Source organism: Mustela erminea, chromosome 1 (genome assembly GCF_009829155.1).
Source record: "Mustela erminea isolate mMusErm1 chromosome 1, mMusErm1.Pri, whole genome shotgun sequence".
Classification (NCBI taxonomy): domain Eukaryota; kingdom Metazoa; phylum Chordata; class Mammalia; order Carnivora; family Mustelidae; genus Mustela; species Mustela erminea.
The window spans coordinates 22,467,010-22,481,194 of record NC_045614.1 but is presented as its reverse complement, the minus strand read 5'-3'; the positions used below and the strand labels follow the sequence as shown (position 1 = coordinate 22,481,194).

Below are 14,185 nucleotides of genomic sequence, written 5' to 3'. Positions count from 1 at the left end.
ACGTTCAGTAGCTGGTGGAGAGCTCCTGCACATGCTTTCCTCAAGTGAATGAACTTCATCTTCACACCAATTTTAGGTTTAGTAGTCCCTAGTTCACCACTGGGTTGTATTCCAATAAATGTTTTCTATGTCGGAATCTTGGAATTGGGAGAATAATTTCATTGAATTAATGTTCTGAAGGAGGACTCACTGTTCTTTCTCAGGCCAGCCCTTGGGAGCCGCCTGGCTTACCTGTGCTGCTGGCACTGCTGGTCTGCATTCTGGGAGCCCAAGATACTGGTGCTGAGGGTGCCCGCGGTAAAATACGGCTCTGGGCAGAGTGCTGCAGCGGGCAGTGTGTTCTGGCTCACCTGTGTTTCCCTCGCACAGTTTTCGCCTGAATTTCCTCAGAGATGTGGAGCCCCCTCTGTCCAATCAGAATTCCCTTTGCTCTCCTCCAAGGTTCTTACCTACATCTTTGGAAGAAAACAGTCTTCGTTTTTAGCATGTTAAAACAGGCCAATTTTACACTAATTTCTGTAAATGTGTAAGTAAATAATTAGCCCCCAAACCTCAGTTCCAGGTATATTTGCATTTTACAAGAAGCACACATGGCTACAGTGACATTTTAATCCAGGACCACTCATATGTCCTGATGGGATGTTCGTCAGCCTCCTGCTTTGTTTGCTTGGGCTGTGAGCTTACAGGGTGGCCATGTTTATTACTGTGGGCACACACCCCTACGGACAATGTTCCAAATGAACTTGGATCCCTCAGGCTTGAAAACGTGAACCACACTTTCTTTTTACAACACTATTTCTCAGGAAATTAATTAATTAAAACTGCTTTTTTACAAAGCCATTTGCTTATTTGATGACTGCTTTTTTGTAGTTTTGAAAGTTACAGCAAAGGCACTCTACTTCTAATTACTTAGAAGACACAGATTTACTGAGTCTTGGTTATCCTGAAATCCAGAATATTTTCCTTAAATATCCAGACTTTGGAGTATAGACTGTCTCCTGTGGATTGAGAGCTTTGGGGTCCCCAAGTGAGAACTGTATCTCTTTTAGCTTTAATGGCTATTTACAGGAAACCAGTTTGAGCTTTTTATAAACTATCAAGGCCAGTGATAACCCTCATATAAGATGTCAGGTAAAAAAAGACTGAAGGCCTATCTGAAAATATTGTATGGAAAAAAATAAGGAGAGAGAGTAGAAACAGAAAGCAGAAGGGAAAAGAAGAGCCTTTGGGTTCTTTCATGAGAAATGCCCAAAGAGATACATTTGCTTATGCTTTCGGCTGGTTTTACTACAAGCGGGGGAGGTATTAAAAGTGATTAGAGTGCCCTCATGAAACTGTTGATAAAGAGTTCTAAGTGTCTGACCTATTTATGGCCAAAGAGAATACCTTATATGTTAACATTAACTTTGTGATAAATGGTGTTCTGGTCACCAAAGATAAAAAAAAGGCTACTTTATCTTTCCTTGCTCTGACTTTTGCCTGTGAACAGCCTATGTTTGCCACATATTTCAGAATATCATCTCTGCCAACCTGAAACACAGGTGACCCTGGGATGGATATATTATGTGTCAATAACTGTGCCTGTCGGTGCCCATCCTGTTCAATCACTGTTCCGCAGCCACAATATGGTAACAATTCTCCAAGTAAAGAAATTGACGTATTCCAAAAGATGTTTGTAGAAACCGAGAAGCTGTGTGGGAGAACAAGCAAACTTCTAGACCTGTACTGTATCCGAATTTGGAAATCTCTCTAGTCAGTGGCAAAGTTGAAAATCCACTAAACTTAGGAAATGCTGACTCTTCCTAAAGAGGAAATCCACTCTGCCAGAAACTTTTCTTAACAATAAACACTTGGGACGCCTGGGTGGCTCAGTGGGTTAAAGCCTCTGCCTTCGGCTCAGGTCATGGTCCCAGGGTCCTGGGATCTAGCCCTACATCTGGCTCTCTGTTCAGGAGGGAGCCTGCTTCCTTTCCTCTCTCTCTGCCTGCCTCTCTGCCTACTTGTGATCTCTGTCTGTCAAATAAAGAAAAAAATAAAATCTTTAAAAAAAAAAAAAACAATAAACATTTATATAGGCTATGAGATTTGGGGAACTCGTGGAAGTAAGCTTTATTCCTGATTTTACAGATAGGCTTGGAGCATATTTGAGAGAAGGGCGAGAGGCAGGGGTGTTCCTCACAGAGTTTGGATCGGAAAAGGCCTTTCAGAGTCCAGGCATCATTCCTGTCCCTTCCATCATCTGGATAGCTTCTGCTTACAACGGTGGAGAGCTTTGTAAGGTGGCCTGTTCCACCGGTGAGCAGTGGTGATTGCTAGAAGTGTTCTTCCCTTTGGGGGTGCCTGGCTGGCTCAGTCAGTAGAGTACGCTACTCTTGATCTCGGGGTCAGGAGTTCAGGCTCTGTTTGGGCATAAAGTTTATTTAGAAAGAGAGAGAGAGAAGAAGGAAGGAAGGTAGGGAGGGAGGGAAAAGAAAGGAGAAAGGAGAAAAAGGGAAAGAAAAGAAAAAAAAAATGTTCTTTTGAATCAAAATTACAGATCCCTTCCAGGTCAGAGGGGAGAGGAGTGCCAGCCTGGGCAAGCCAGGCAGCATGGCAGGAGGTAGGAGAAATAGGCTGCGTGACCTGAATCTTGAGAAAAGGTGGATTCAGATCGGTGCAGCCTGTAACTGAGTGTAAATACAAGTCACTTGAAATAGCAATCTTTTTTTCTCCTGATTATTAAAGGAGCACCTGTTAATTATGGCAAATGAAGAAAAGTGCAAAAAAGGAAAGTGAAATTGCTTGTGACCCACCATCAAGAAATAACCAATATGTCTCTCCAGTCTTCTTTTCCTTTGCAGCAGACCCCACAGCTGTGACAATACAATCTTCCTTTCCCAGTATGAATATAAAAGAAACAGTATTGATTCTAATTGATCAGATCCTCATATCACATGCAGGTCTTCTTTCACTCTACTGTAAAGTCTATGATTGTACATTCATTTTAAAAATAATCATCCCAGGGTCGCCTGGGTGGCTAAGTCAGTTAAGCATCTGCCTTCAGCTCAGGTCATGATCCCAGGTCCTGGGATTGAACCCCAAATAAGCCTCCTGCTCAGTGGGGACCCTGCTTCTCCCTCTCCCTGCCTGTGCTCTCTTGTTCTCTCTGTCAAATAAATAAAATCTTTAAAAAAAAAAAAAAATTGACCTGTCATCCTATTCAGAGCTATTAGACTCTAGATAGAGAAATAACATTATCTTAAAGTAGCATTTTCCAAACAAATCCCACCTCAGGAGAAGATTCTATGGTCAAATAAACTTGGGAATATTTATAAGCCCACCCTTCTTGGAGAATCATAATACATGTTAGAATGTTAAAAACTCAGAATGATTCTGCTGTTTAAAAAATAAAGGCTCTGTTTAGTATTGTTTAATGTTTTCAAATACAAGAACCATCCCACACACATTAATGGGAGCTCCTAAGCAGGCTGTCTTAAAGCAGTGAACATACACTGAGCAGCCTGTTCTTTTCCTACTCCTCTTATTCAAAAACAAACAAACAAAAACTCAAAACTTTTGCTCCTGAATTATTTTATTGCCTATCTTTATCACTATCCAGAAGGTTCTCAGTTCATACAGTTATCAAGCTGGGTCTGTGCCCATAATAATCTGTGGCTGATAAGCCTGTTCATTAAAGCTGGGATTAAAACCTAAATGAACTTTAAAAAGAACCTATCAGTGGCATTCTTAACTTTGAACTTTTCTTGCTTTATGCATTTTCAAGTACGGAATTAGCATAAGCACCAATCAAAATAAAGAGCATTGCCACAATCACCCTGACCTCAACCACCCATTCAGTGATTTCTAAGAAGAGAATAAGGGAAACCTTTGAAGATTCCCTGAGACCTCTCTTCTCAAGAAGGTCCTCTCCCTCTTCGGTAGGCCGGTGTCGGTACAAAATTTGCACAGTGGGCTCCTCAGCTCTGCAGCCTGTCTTTGTCTCGCTGGCATGTCCATTTGAAAATGTACTCTACCTGGTACTTGACTGAGTCTTAAGAGTCTTCAAAAAAGAGAAAGAAATAATTTCGTCTTTTTTAACTTACTGCTCCCACCAATGCTAGAAGAGATTCCATACTTCTTTCCTAACAGTGAGACACCATCAGTCGGCATCACTGTGCATGAGCTGGTGAAGCAGTCAGTCACATAGTCCTAGGATGAGCTAACCGAGGCCCTGCATTTGTATTGTATTTGTATTTGTATCCTACGACGTTCTTTCCATTTCCTGAGAAGACGAGCACCAGGAGAGTTCATGGATCAGGTTGTGTCTAAAGTCTTTCTGAAACCTGTTTCTCTTCCACTAGTGTTGTAGAAGAGGAGACACGGCGGTCCCAGCAAGCTGCTCGGGACAAGCAGAGTCCCAGCCAGGCCAACGGCTGCAGTGACCACAGGCCCATCGACATCCTGGAGATGCTAAGCAGAGCCAAGGATGAATATGAGAGGGTGAGATGCTGACTGGGAGGACCAAGATGGGAGGAGGCCTGCTAGGGTCTCATGTGCTGCAGAAGTTACCTCAAGGCCAGGAGAGATCATTAGTCCAAAAAGAAAGTGCATCTTACTGTTTCTAGTCCAAAAGACAGGGAAAGAAATTGGCTTATCTCAGAGTCCTTGAGTTGGCATGAAAGTGTAGAATGTTCTTTTTCTGTCATTACTATGGTAGAAAATGGTTTCAGGGTGCAGAAGTTAGCCTGCAACAGGTAGTTCTGGAAAAGCTTCTTGCCTGTTGTTCACCCCTGCAGTCTTTGCTAGGGCTTAGGAATTTATGTAATCTGATCATTTGCACCCGCAATACTAAAGGGTGTATTTATGGTCTGTAATTAGTGGTGGATTCACAGCCTTTAATAAGCAACATTTGGATTTTACCCACATGTGAAGCTTTTCTAGAATTCTTTTTTTTTTTTTTTTTTTTTTTTTTGTCTTTTGTGTGTTAGTTTAAAAGTTAAATGATAACATTTCCTCCCCAGGTTGAATAAAATGGAAGTTGCAGTGCATTTGTTAATTTATTTAATACACACTTACGAACTGTCTGCTGTGTGTCAAGCAGTGCATATTTCCTTAGTTGTCTTCAAACTGTACATGTGGCTTTGGAACTGTCCTGGCTTTTTGCTTGAGGTGGGCACTTCAGAGCCCCACGCTTCCTAGGAGCAGGACTGAAGGTTCCCACTGCGGCACTTTGTAGCTGTGGAATTGTAATTGTCACCTTACTCTTTACTTGTATTTTATTAAGTATTTTCTTCATTTTTTGTGTAATCCTCACCTCACCCAAAGTTTAAGGAATAAGGTATGAAAACCACTCTCTGGTATGTTTCCCAAACGGTTCTGCTCTAACACTAGCCTCTACATGGTTAGCAAGTGATCTTTACGGAAAGGTTCCAGTTGGTCAAGTGAGTTCAGGAAACATTGTTTACGTGGCTCCTCCTCCCCCATCTTCATGGGGCTTTGCAATGCTCAAGACTCTGAGAGTCCTATAATAAATTCCCAAGTTAATTTAACCACAGGACCATTTTCACATAACTCCCCTTTAGCATCTCAAGAATCTAGTTTAGGAAGCAAACTTTGGAAGTAGTGCTCTGGAAGGGAGTTTCCTCTAACAAAGGAAGTTCTATTTAGACACCAAAGGAAGGCCCATTTCCGGTGTAGAGAAGTACTACGTGGAGTCCATGAGAAGTTTCAAGTTATACCAAATGCCTCAGTGTCTCATAGAGAATTAGGAGGAATTTCTGGATCTGTGAAAATTAATATTAGGAAAAGCAGTCATCTCTGTAGTAGATTCATTGATGTCTAGGGAACTGGATGAGAATAAATTTTAAGAATCACTTTTTGTACTTGCAAGGCACCTTATATTCCCCCCAGATCCCCTCATATCCTTAATAAGATCTGGATTACCTACACAGATGCCTCTTTCAGTTTTTATAGAGGCTTTTCTGTGTTCTGATAACAGGTAACTAATAAACCCAGGGCTCTGTGACACATATGTAGTGATGACTAGGTCACAGTGCTGCCACACAGGACAGAAAGTGTCGGGCCTGTACACCAGAGCTGGCATTCTAGAAGGTGCCCCAGCCTACCCCTCAGACTAAGGAGAGAGTGGCCACAAAATGAAAGAGGAACGGAAGCTTAGTTTTTGTACACAGAGCTATCAAGGTACTTGAGGTCAAGCAGGCAGTCTGAAAATCTGACCTGATTTCTGGCTAATACACATTGTGAAAGTTAGAATATGGGGAGTACCGTAGTAAATAACTGTTGTAAAGAAAATGTTCCCATGGTGTGGGATAAATAAAATGATGTCTAAAACTAAAACCTTTGGGAACTTAGTCAAATCTTTAGCAATTATTTTATGACGCATTGTTTCTGTTTTTGAAAACTATCTGTACATAGACGGAGCTTCCTGAAAGAACAGTTTTGTTTCTTATCTGCACTTGCCTGTCATCTCACCAAATGGGCTTGGTATTAGCAGTGACCCATGAATTCATATCTCAGTGTTTGCGTGCACGCTGTCAGCTGCAGCACAGTTCCAGATGGCTCCTTCGTTTATCTTTAGGTAGAGACTTAGATTGACAGAGTCAAGGGCAGGGTACAAACCACACCTCAGCAATGGGATGTGCTCCCAATCCTAAAACCCCCATCCACTGTGTGTCATGCAATGAATGAAATTCCAGATTTTGGGGTGAAGGATTTATAGTAGAAACTGCTTGGAGATAAGAACAGTCTATAGTAAACACCTCCCTGGCAGTCCCATAGTTTGTTTCGACCAACTTACCTTTTTTAACTAAGCCCATAGTCCTTTACAGTTGCTCCTTGTTACGTTGCTTCTAACCACAGAAATTATCCTAGATTTTTGTGGGGTTGTTTGTATTTTATATTTAACGATTAGAAAAGAAAAAGACACAGTCCCACCACTAGAAATAATTACTGATAATACTTGATTATGTATCCTTCCAAAAGTATGTCCCAGTGTGTGTGGTACATTTCTCTACACTACTTGTATTAACTAGTTTTAAAAGTCTATTTTATTAACTCTTTCATAACTAGTTTTTTTCCCAAAGAGCAATGTCTTTGTGACAGTAGCTGTTCATCTCACAGGGAGTCCCTGTGAGATTTCTTTTGGTAGAATGAAAAGTCTTTGAAAAAGAGAACAGTGATATTAATAGCTGCATATTTTTCCTTCCATGCCTTACATAAATAATACGCTGGGGGGTTTTTGTGAGTCTCTTAAGAACTCAGAAATATATCCTGTAGCTAAGTCTTCATGTTGGACATTTTCTCTTAAGGTAAATTACTTGAAATGGAATTGATAGATCAAAGGATTTTGACTTTTTTTTTTTTTAAACATATAATGAGTTATTCGTTTCAGGGGTACAGGTCTGTGATTCATCAGTCTTTGGGGAGGGTATGTACTGTGGATTTTGACATTTTTAAGGTTTTTACCAAATACTGTAAAATTAACCTCAAGAAAGTTTTTGATTGTCCACTTCCCCCAATCCATACAAATACTAGAGTGTCATCAACATACTCAGGAAACTTTCCAAGAACAGTCCTGCACATGTATGAAAAAATATCTGAAGTTCCAGAGACCTTTTAAAGCATAACCCATTTTGTAGCTCATGTTGAGTTAATATAGGAGACTCAGCTGTCCCCCAAACGACATGGGCTACGGGAGCACGTGCAGCGGGTCAGGGCGGACCTGATGCAGACAGAGCCTGGCCTGGCATCAGAGGGTCACCTGCAGCTCAGCTCTGGCTGGTTGTTGCCAAGGTATCCAGCCTCTCCTGAAAATAACAAGCTGGGATTTTTATGTGCAAACTCAATTTTAAAAATGCTTCTGAACATTTTATATCTTCTGTTCTGGGAACTTGCTGTGAGCAGTGTTTTGAGCTTTTCTCTGATACAGTTTAATTCCAGGCATTCACCATCATACAGGATGATGGTGGTGTTGCATAAAGAGGTGGTGGGAGATGAAGCTGTTTTATAAGCAGGTGAAATAGTTGAAGGGGGTTAAGAAGTATAGGCTGCCAGGTAGAAAACGAGTGAGTCCCGGGGATGAACAGTACTGCACAGGGAATGTAGTCAGCAATGCTGTGGGACTGTCTGGTGGCCACACTTACCTCATGGGCACTGTGTGACCTGGAGAATTGTCCGCTACTTCAGTACTAGATGTTTCCAAAAGGTACTTCATAGGCTTTCCCACACTCTTTCACCTCTAGGTAACTGGGAAACACTGAGTAAAAGATGTTCTGAAATAAGGATTAAGTCATTTGAATAGAAAAAAAATGCCTCTTAGCCATTCTTTTAACATTGTGGAGTGCCTAACACTGTGCTAAAAAAAGAAAAGGAAAAGAGAGAAAAAATCTAAAAAAGATCACTAGATGGATGTGGAATTACACACTCTAGAAACTAAAGTTACATTTGAGCTCTCTGATCCAGCATCTGCTGACTATTACCCATGTCAAAACAGACACTTTAAACAGTTTAGAGTACTCTCAAGAGACTAGATTTAAAAAAAAAAAAAAAGCCCCAAACTTCAGCCCGGGGACATGTTAATTTTGATAGCTTAGTATATATGATGTTTTGCTACCCAAATAATAGCAGTTTTCACATGATATACTTTTCCTTTTAATTGCAGAATCAGATGGGCGACTCCAATATCTCCAGCCCCGGGTTACAGCCAAGTAGTCAGCTCTCCAATCTGGGAAGCACCGAGACTCTAGAAGAGACGCCATCGGGGTCACAAGACAAGGTCCGTACAACTAAAGCCTTAGCTTTGTCCACGGTAACAAAACACAGAGTAGTATTTTGTAAGGATGTTAACACGGTGTTATATGATTTGTCATTTATCTGTCAAGGTGCATACCAGCAGCATGCTAATGTCTACTTCTATCATTTGTCCGTTTTTCTGTCTGGATTTTGCAGGAGCCCCCACTCTGGTTGTAGAACTTTTGCCCTTACCACCCTCTTACCTCTTCTTCACCGAGCCACCAGAGTAACCCTGATCCGACCTAAGTGAGATTATGGTGTTCCTCTGCTTAAAACATTCCAGTGGTGCCCCCTCTCACTGAATCAGCCATGCCAGTGGTCCCCCAGGCCCGACCTGCTCTGGCCCCCAACCCCTGCCTCATCTTCTCTCTCTGCCTTGCTCACTTAGCCCCAGCCTTGTTGGCTCTTCTGCCTTTCCATGCATGTGCCAGACTCACCCCTGCGTCAGGACAGGCCTTTGCACTTGCTGTTCCCGTTGTGTGGAATACTTTCCTCCCAGACTGGGTTTGTTCCTTACTTCTTTCAAGTCTCAAGTGTCCTCCATACGGGTGAAGCCTTGTCTGATCACCCTGTTTAAGGAGCAATCCTGCCATACTGCTGTCCTCTATCTTATTTTCTCCCTATGGCTTCACCAGCTATCAAGGTTTGTGATACTCTTTACTGGGCATACTGTGTCTCCGCCCCATCTAAGTGTAAGCTCCATAGGGACAGATGGTTTTGCCTGCCTTGTTCATTGCTGTATTTTCAGCACCTAGCATCTATCATGTTTGTTGACTGAATTAGTTTTCTTTATAGCCAATGACTTGATAAATGAACAGATACCAAGTATAAAACCCAGGGGTTTTGGGGGTTTTTTTTAAGATTTTATTTATTTATTTGACAGAGAGCACAAGTAGGCAGAGCCACAGGCACAGAGAGAAGGAGAAGCAGGCTCTCTGCTGAGCAGGGAGCCTGATGTGGGACTCAATCCTAGGACCCTGGGATCATGACCTGAACTGAAGGCAACCACTTAACTGACTGAGCCACCCAGGCACCCCAAAACCCATAGTTTTTTGTTTTTTGTTTTTGTTTTTGTTTTGTTTTAAGTTTTTTATTTATTTATTTACTGGACGCAGGGAGAGACCACAAGTAGGCAGAGAGGCAGGGAGAGAGAGAGGGGGAAGCAGGCTCCCCGCTAAGCAGAGAGCCCATTGTAGGGCTCGAGCCCAGGACCCCAAAACCCATAGTTTTTTAACTAATCTTTTTACTTTGAGATAATTACAGATAAACATGCAATTACAAAAAATAATACAGATCCCACATACCCTTTACCCATTCCACACTGACGACAGCTTGCAGAGTAAAGTACAGCATCACAACCAGGATATTGACAAAGTCTGCCCATGTGGTTCACATGTGCTAAGTTGTCTTCACATTCATTTCTGTGTGTTTGTGCATATATGTATCTCTGTGTGATTTCATGTCCTGCATAGCTCTGTGTATCCACTCCCATGATCAAGATCCCGAAGACTTACATCAACACAAGGGTCTTTCGTGTTGCCCTTACATTGTCACACTGACTCCCTGTTACACCTTCCTGCCTTTCCCCTCCTCCCATCCCTAGCCCTGGCAGCCACTAGTCTGTCCCCATTCTATAATGTCATTTCAAGAAAGTTACATAAATGGAATTATATAATATATAACCTTTTGGGAGTGTCTTTCTTCACTCAGCATGATTCCTGGAGATGTCATTGAAATTATTGGGTTTATCAGTAGGTTTGTTCTCTTTTATTCTGCCGCCCAGTCAAGTGGGAGTACCAAGATTTGTTTAACCATTTCTAATCATTTGCCTGTTGAAGGAACATCTGGGTTGTTTTCAGTTTTTAACTATTGCAAGTAAAGCTTCTGTGAACATTTGCACACAGGTTTTTGAACACTTGTGCACAGGTATTTGTACACAGATTTCCATTCCTCTGGGGAAAATGGTAGTGGGTCACTTGGTAATACCATGTGTTAGTTTAGTAAGAAACTGCCATAGGTGGGGTGCCTGGATGGCTCAGTGGGTTAAGCCTCTACCTTTGGCTCAGGTCATGATCCCAGAGTCCTGGGATCGAGCCCCGCATCAGGCTCTCTGCTCTGCAGGGAGCCTGCTTCCTCCCCTTTCTCTCTGCCTGCCTCTCTGCCTACTTGTGATCTCTGACTGTCAAATACATAAGTAAAATCTTAAAAAAAAAAAAAGAAAAGAAAAAAAAAAGAAACTGCCATAGAGTTTTCCAGAGATGCTGTACCATTAACATTCCCATCAGCAATGTATCCATAATGTTTTTAAGTGTTTAGGTGGTAACTTAAGCCAGATTTTTTATACTGCATTCCCATGCTCCATTTTTTACTGTATTTGCATTTAGAGTTCTGAAGGTCAAACATTTGTTAAAAGTTGTGCTATATAACATCTAATTTTTACAAAATAAATGTTGAGGGAGAGAAGGAACAGCATCCCTGTGTTCCTTCTTGCCTGGTGCATCAGCCCGAGTGTTCACTGGGCCAGTCACATCCCCTCTTTGACTCATGAGTCACTTCCCCTTTCCTTTCTGAGCCCTGGGATTAGGGATTCTTGTGCTGCCTAACTCCCAGAGCAACTGTGAGAACCAAATGAAGGAACAGATCCAAGACCCAGAGAACCATTTAGAACACAGACCTTGGGATAGAAGAGGTTTCCTATTACAAATCCATATTATAGTTAAAATTAGGCTGGGGAATCAGTGCCTGCTTTCTGAAAAGACCGACAAAAAAGTTGCCAGTGCCAAGCCCAGTATCTGGAGTCTGGCCTCAGCACTGCAGCAAACCAGCCTTGTCTCTCAAGAGTCTGGCAGGTGCCAGGCCGCGCTCTTCTCGACTAAATGGGCACGGAAGCAGGTTGGAGCAATACCTGTGGCCACGGCCAGGGAAAGAAAGGCAGAGAGGAAACAGTAACTGTGCAGAAATTTCCAGGCAAATGAAAACAGACAATACCCTTGGCTTTGTTTCTTAAGTCCCATGGCACCTAGTGTTAGCATCATTTTTATTGTACAGAAAATAGCTTTTCACACAGAAATTATAAAACCGTGAGATGAAGCTAGCATTAATATTATTGTGTGTGTGTGAAAAGTGAGACCCAGGGTAATTTTGTAAAAATCTGGTTGCTTTAGGATATGAGCATTTTCTTACTGGTGTATAATTAACACATAGTAAACAAATTTCAAATCTCAAGTGTAAACCTTATAACTTTCTAAAGATGTAACTTTTAAACATTGTAACTACCACCCAGATAAAGAGATACAAAATTTCCACTGTCTTAAAAGCAGTAACAACTGAGTTCATTTGTCACAAATGGGGTAACTGCACAGAAAAGGAATCGTAGTCATTAAGTTTGAGGACAATTATTTTCATGCACAGATTCTGTTTTATTATACATTAAAGACTTTGTGTAATAAGCTTTCAAGCCAAGTTAATAACACATGGAGGGGGTGAAGAAGTGGACCTGGAAGAATGCCTTAAGAGCCATAAAACACTGTCCATTGAAAGATGAAGGGAGTGATGAGCTGTTGTATGCTCGGCCTTCCATCAAAAGCACCAGTGACGGATCTGTGGAGACACAGGATTGAAGTGGACACACAGAGAATTAGACCCTCTGAGGAGCACTTTCATTCACACATCCCTCTGAAAGTCCATTTTCTAGGCCACAGTGACAGAACTTTGTAGAATATTGGGATCTGGATAATGTCAGAAGCCATGTGTTTGTCTAAAATTATCTTAAAGCCATCAGCAGCCCTGCACACAGATAGTACACTTGTTGGGCAACACTGCCATCTGGTGCCGCGGAGGGAGTAATGCCGTCAACTCTTCACGGATTAAATTCCATTTCAGTTTAATAATTCACTTGCTAAAATTCCCTTGGGACTATTTATCTAGTACATTATATATAGATATATATAAATTGGCGGGGGGGGGGTGGTCCTGGGGTTAAGAATAATGCATAGGGATATAGGGGCACCTGGGTGACTCAGTCAGTTAAGCATCTGACTTCAACGCAGGTCATGATTTTGGAGTCCTGGGATCGAGCCCCATGTTGGGCTCCCTGCTCAGCAGGGAGTCTGCTTCTCCTTCTCCCTCTGCCCTTCCCCTGCTCATGCTATCTCTCTCAAATAAATAAGTAAATTCTTTAAAAAAAAAAAAATACGTAGCTTCTGGTGTGCCCAGTACACTGACCAGGTAGGAAATCCGACATGGACACCATAGATCCAGACAGAAATAGGAAATTCCCTAACTGGTGAGAGCTGTGGGGTGAAGGAGCAGTGTGAAGCCTAGAATTTTGTTGTGCACCATACATTGTTGCTCCCTGAATTCCATTTCGCAAGGGGAATGGTCAGACTAACACTTGATAGAAGTGAAGCATTGCAAAACATAGAATTCAGACGAAGGAAGAATAAAATTCACCTTTTCTATGGATGAGGGAAGATGAATTCATGAATAAGTAAGGCTAACTACTCGAGCAGCCTGGCAGTTTTTCTGGTCGTGGGCGAAGAAGGGAGAGAGGGGTCCTCTCAAATGCAGAGACTATAAAGCTTTTGTGTGGAGAAGCATGCTTTGTTCACTTCCCTCTCCTGGCTGATTCAGCCAGTTATATGTATTTCTAAAAGTGAGTACATTTTGACCTCTAGCTGCCCCTCAGTTATTCAAGCTGTCGATACACCTCTGTTTTCTAGAAGTCATTTTCACCATCCAGTTTATTAATTCACCTGGAATATGTTGGTATATCAGTCAGTACAGGGCATAATGATTAAGAACATGGACTTACCAGGAGTGCCTGGGTGGCTCAGTAGGTTAAGGCTCTGCCTTCAGCTCAGGTCGTGATCTCGGGGTCCTGGGATCGAACCCTGCATCAGGCTCTCTGCTCAGCAGGGAGGCCTGCTTCCCCCTCTCTCTGTCTGCCTGCTTGTGACCTCTCTTTCTCTGTCAAATAAATAAATTTTTAAAAAAAAGAATGTGGACTTACCATGAGGACTAGGTTGACTCTGGTTCTGTTGTACTTGAGTGTCACCTGCAAGATGGTAGTGATAATAGGGTGGCCCTCACTGATCAGAAGAGTAATGCAGGTGAAGTGCTTAGCGCAGGGCCTCCCACTCGGTGAGTGTTCTGTCTGTGGCTTCTCTGCTTGCCATCGTAACTTCATCTGTCCCTTCTTAGGTGAGATTCCCCTGAAACCCTAATGCCCTACTATGCATCCTATTCCAGAAAAAGTCTGAGAATGTTTCTGGCCGGGCAGAAGTTAGAGGGAGGCCCCAGTGGAGAAATCTGGAAACTTTCTGCTGCTTTTGCGGTCAGGGTTCAGGGCTTTCCCATATGGATTCATTTTTTAATGTGAAGTCAATTTTAAACC

At 42.2% G+C, this 14,185-nt stretch overlaps 1 protein-coding gene across 2 annotated transcripts in view; it reads left to right on the top strand.

Moving 5' to 3' along the window:
• The window catches only part of DCP1A (decapping mRNA 1A), a 54,755-nt gene that overhangs the window by 30,180 nt on the left and 10,390 nt on the right, over positions 1-14,185 (top strand). For both annotated transcript variants that reach the window (XM_032322227.1, XM_032322233.1), the window contains 2 exons: positions 4,341-4,479; positions 8,660-8,773. In XM_032322227.1, the coding sequence (XP_032178118.1) occupies positions 4,341-4,479; positions 8,660-8,773 (253 nt within the window). The remainder of the gene's footprint in view (positions 1-4,340; positions 4,480-8,659; positions 8,774-14,185) is intronic.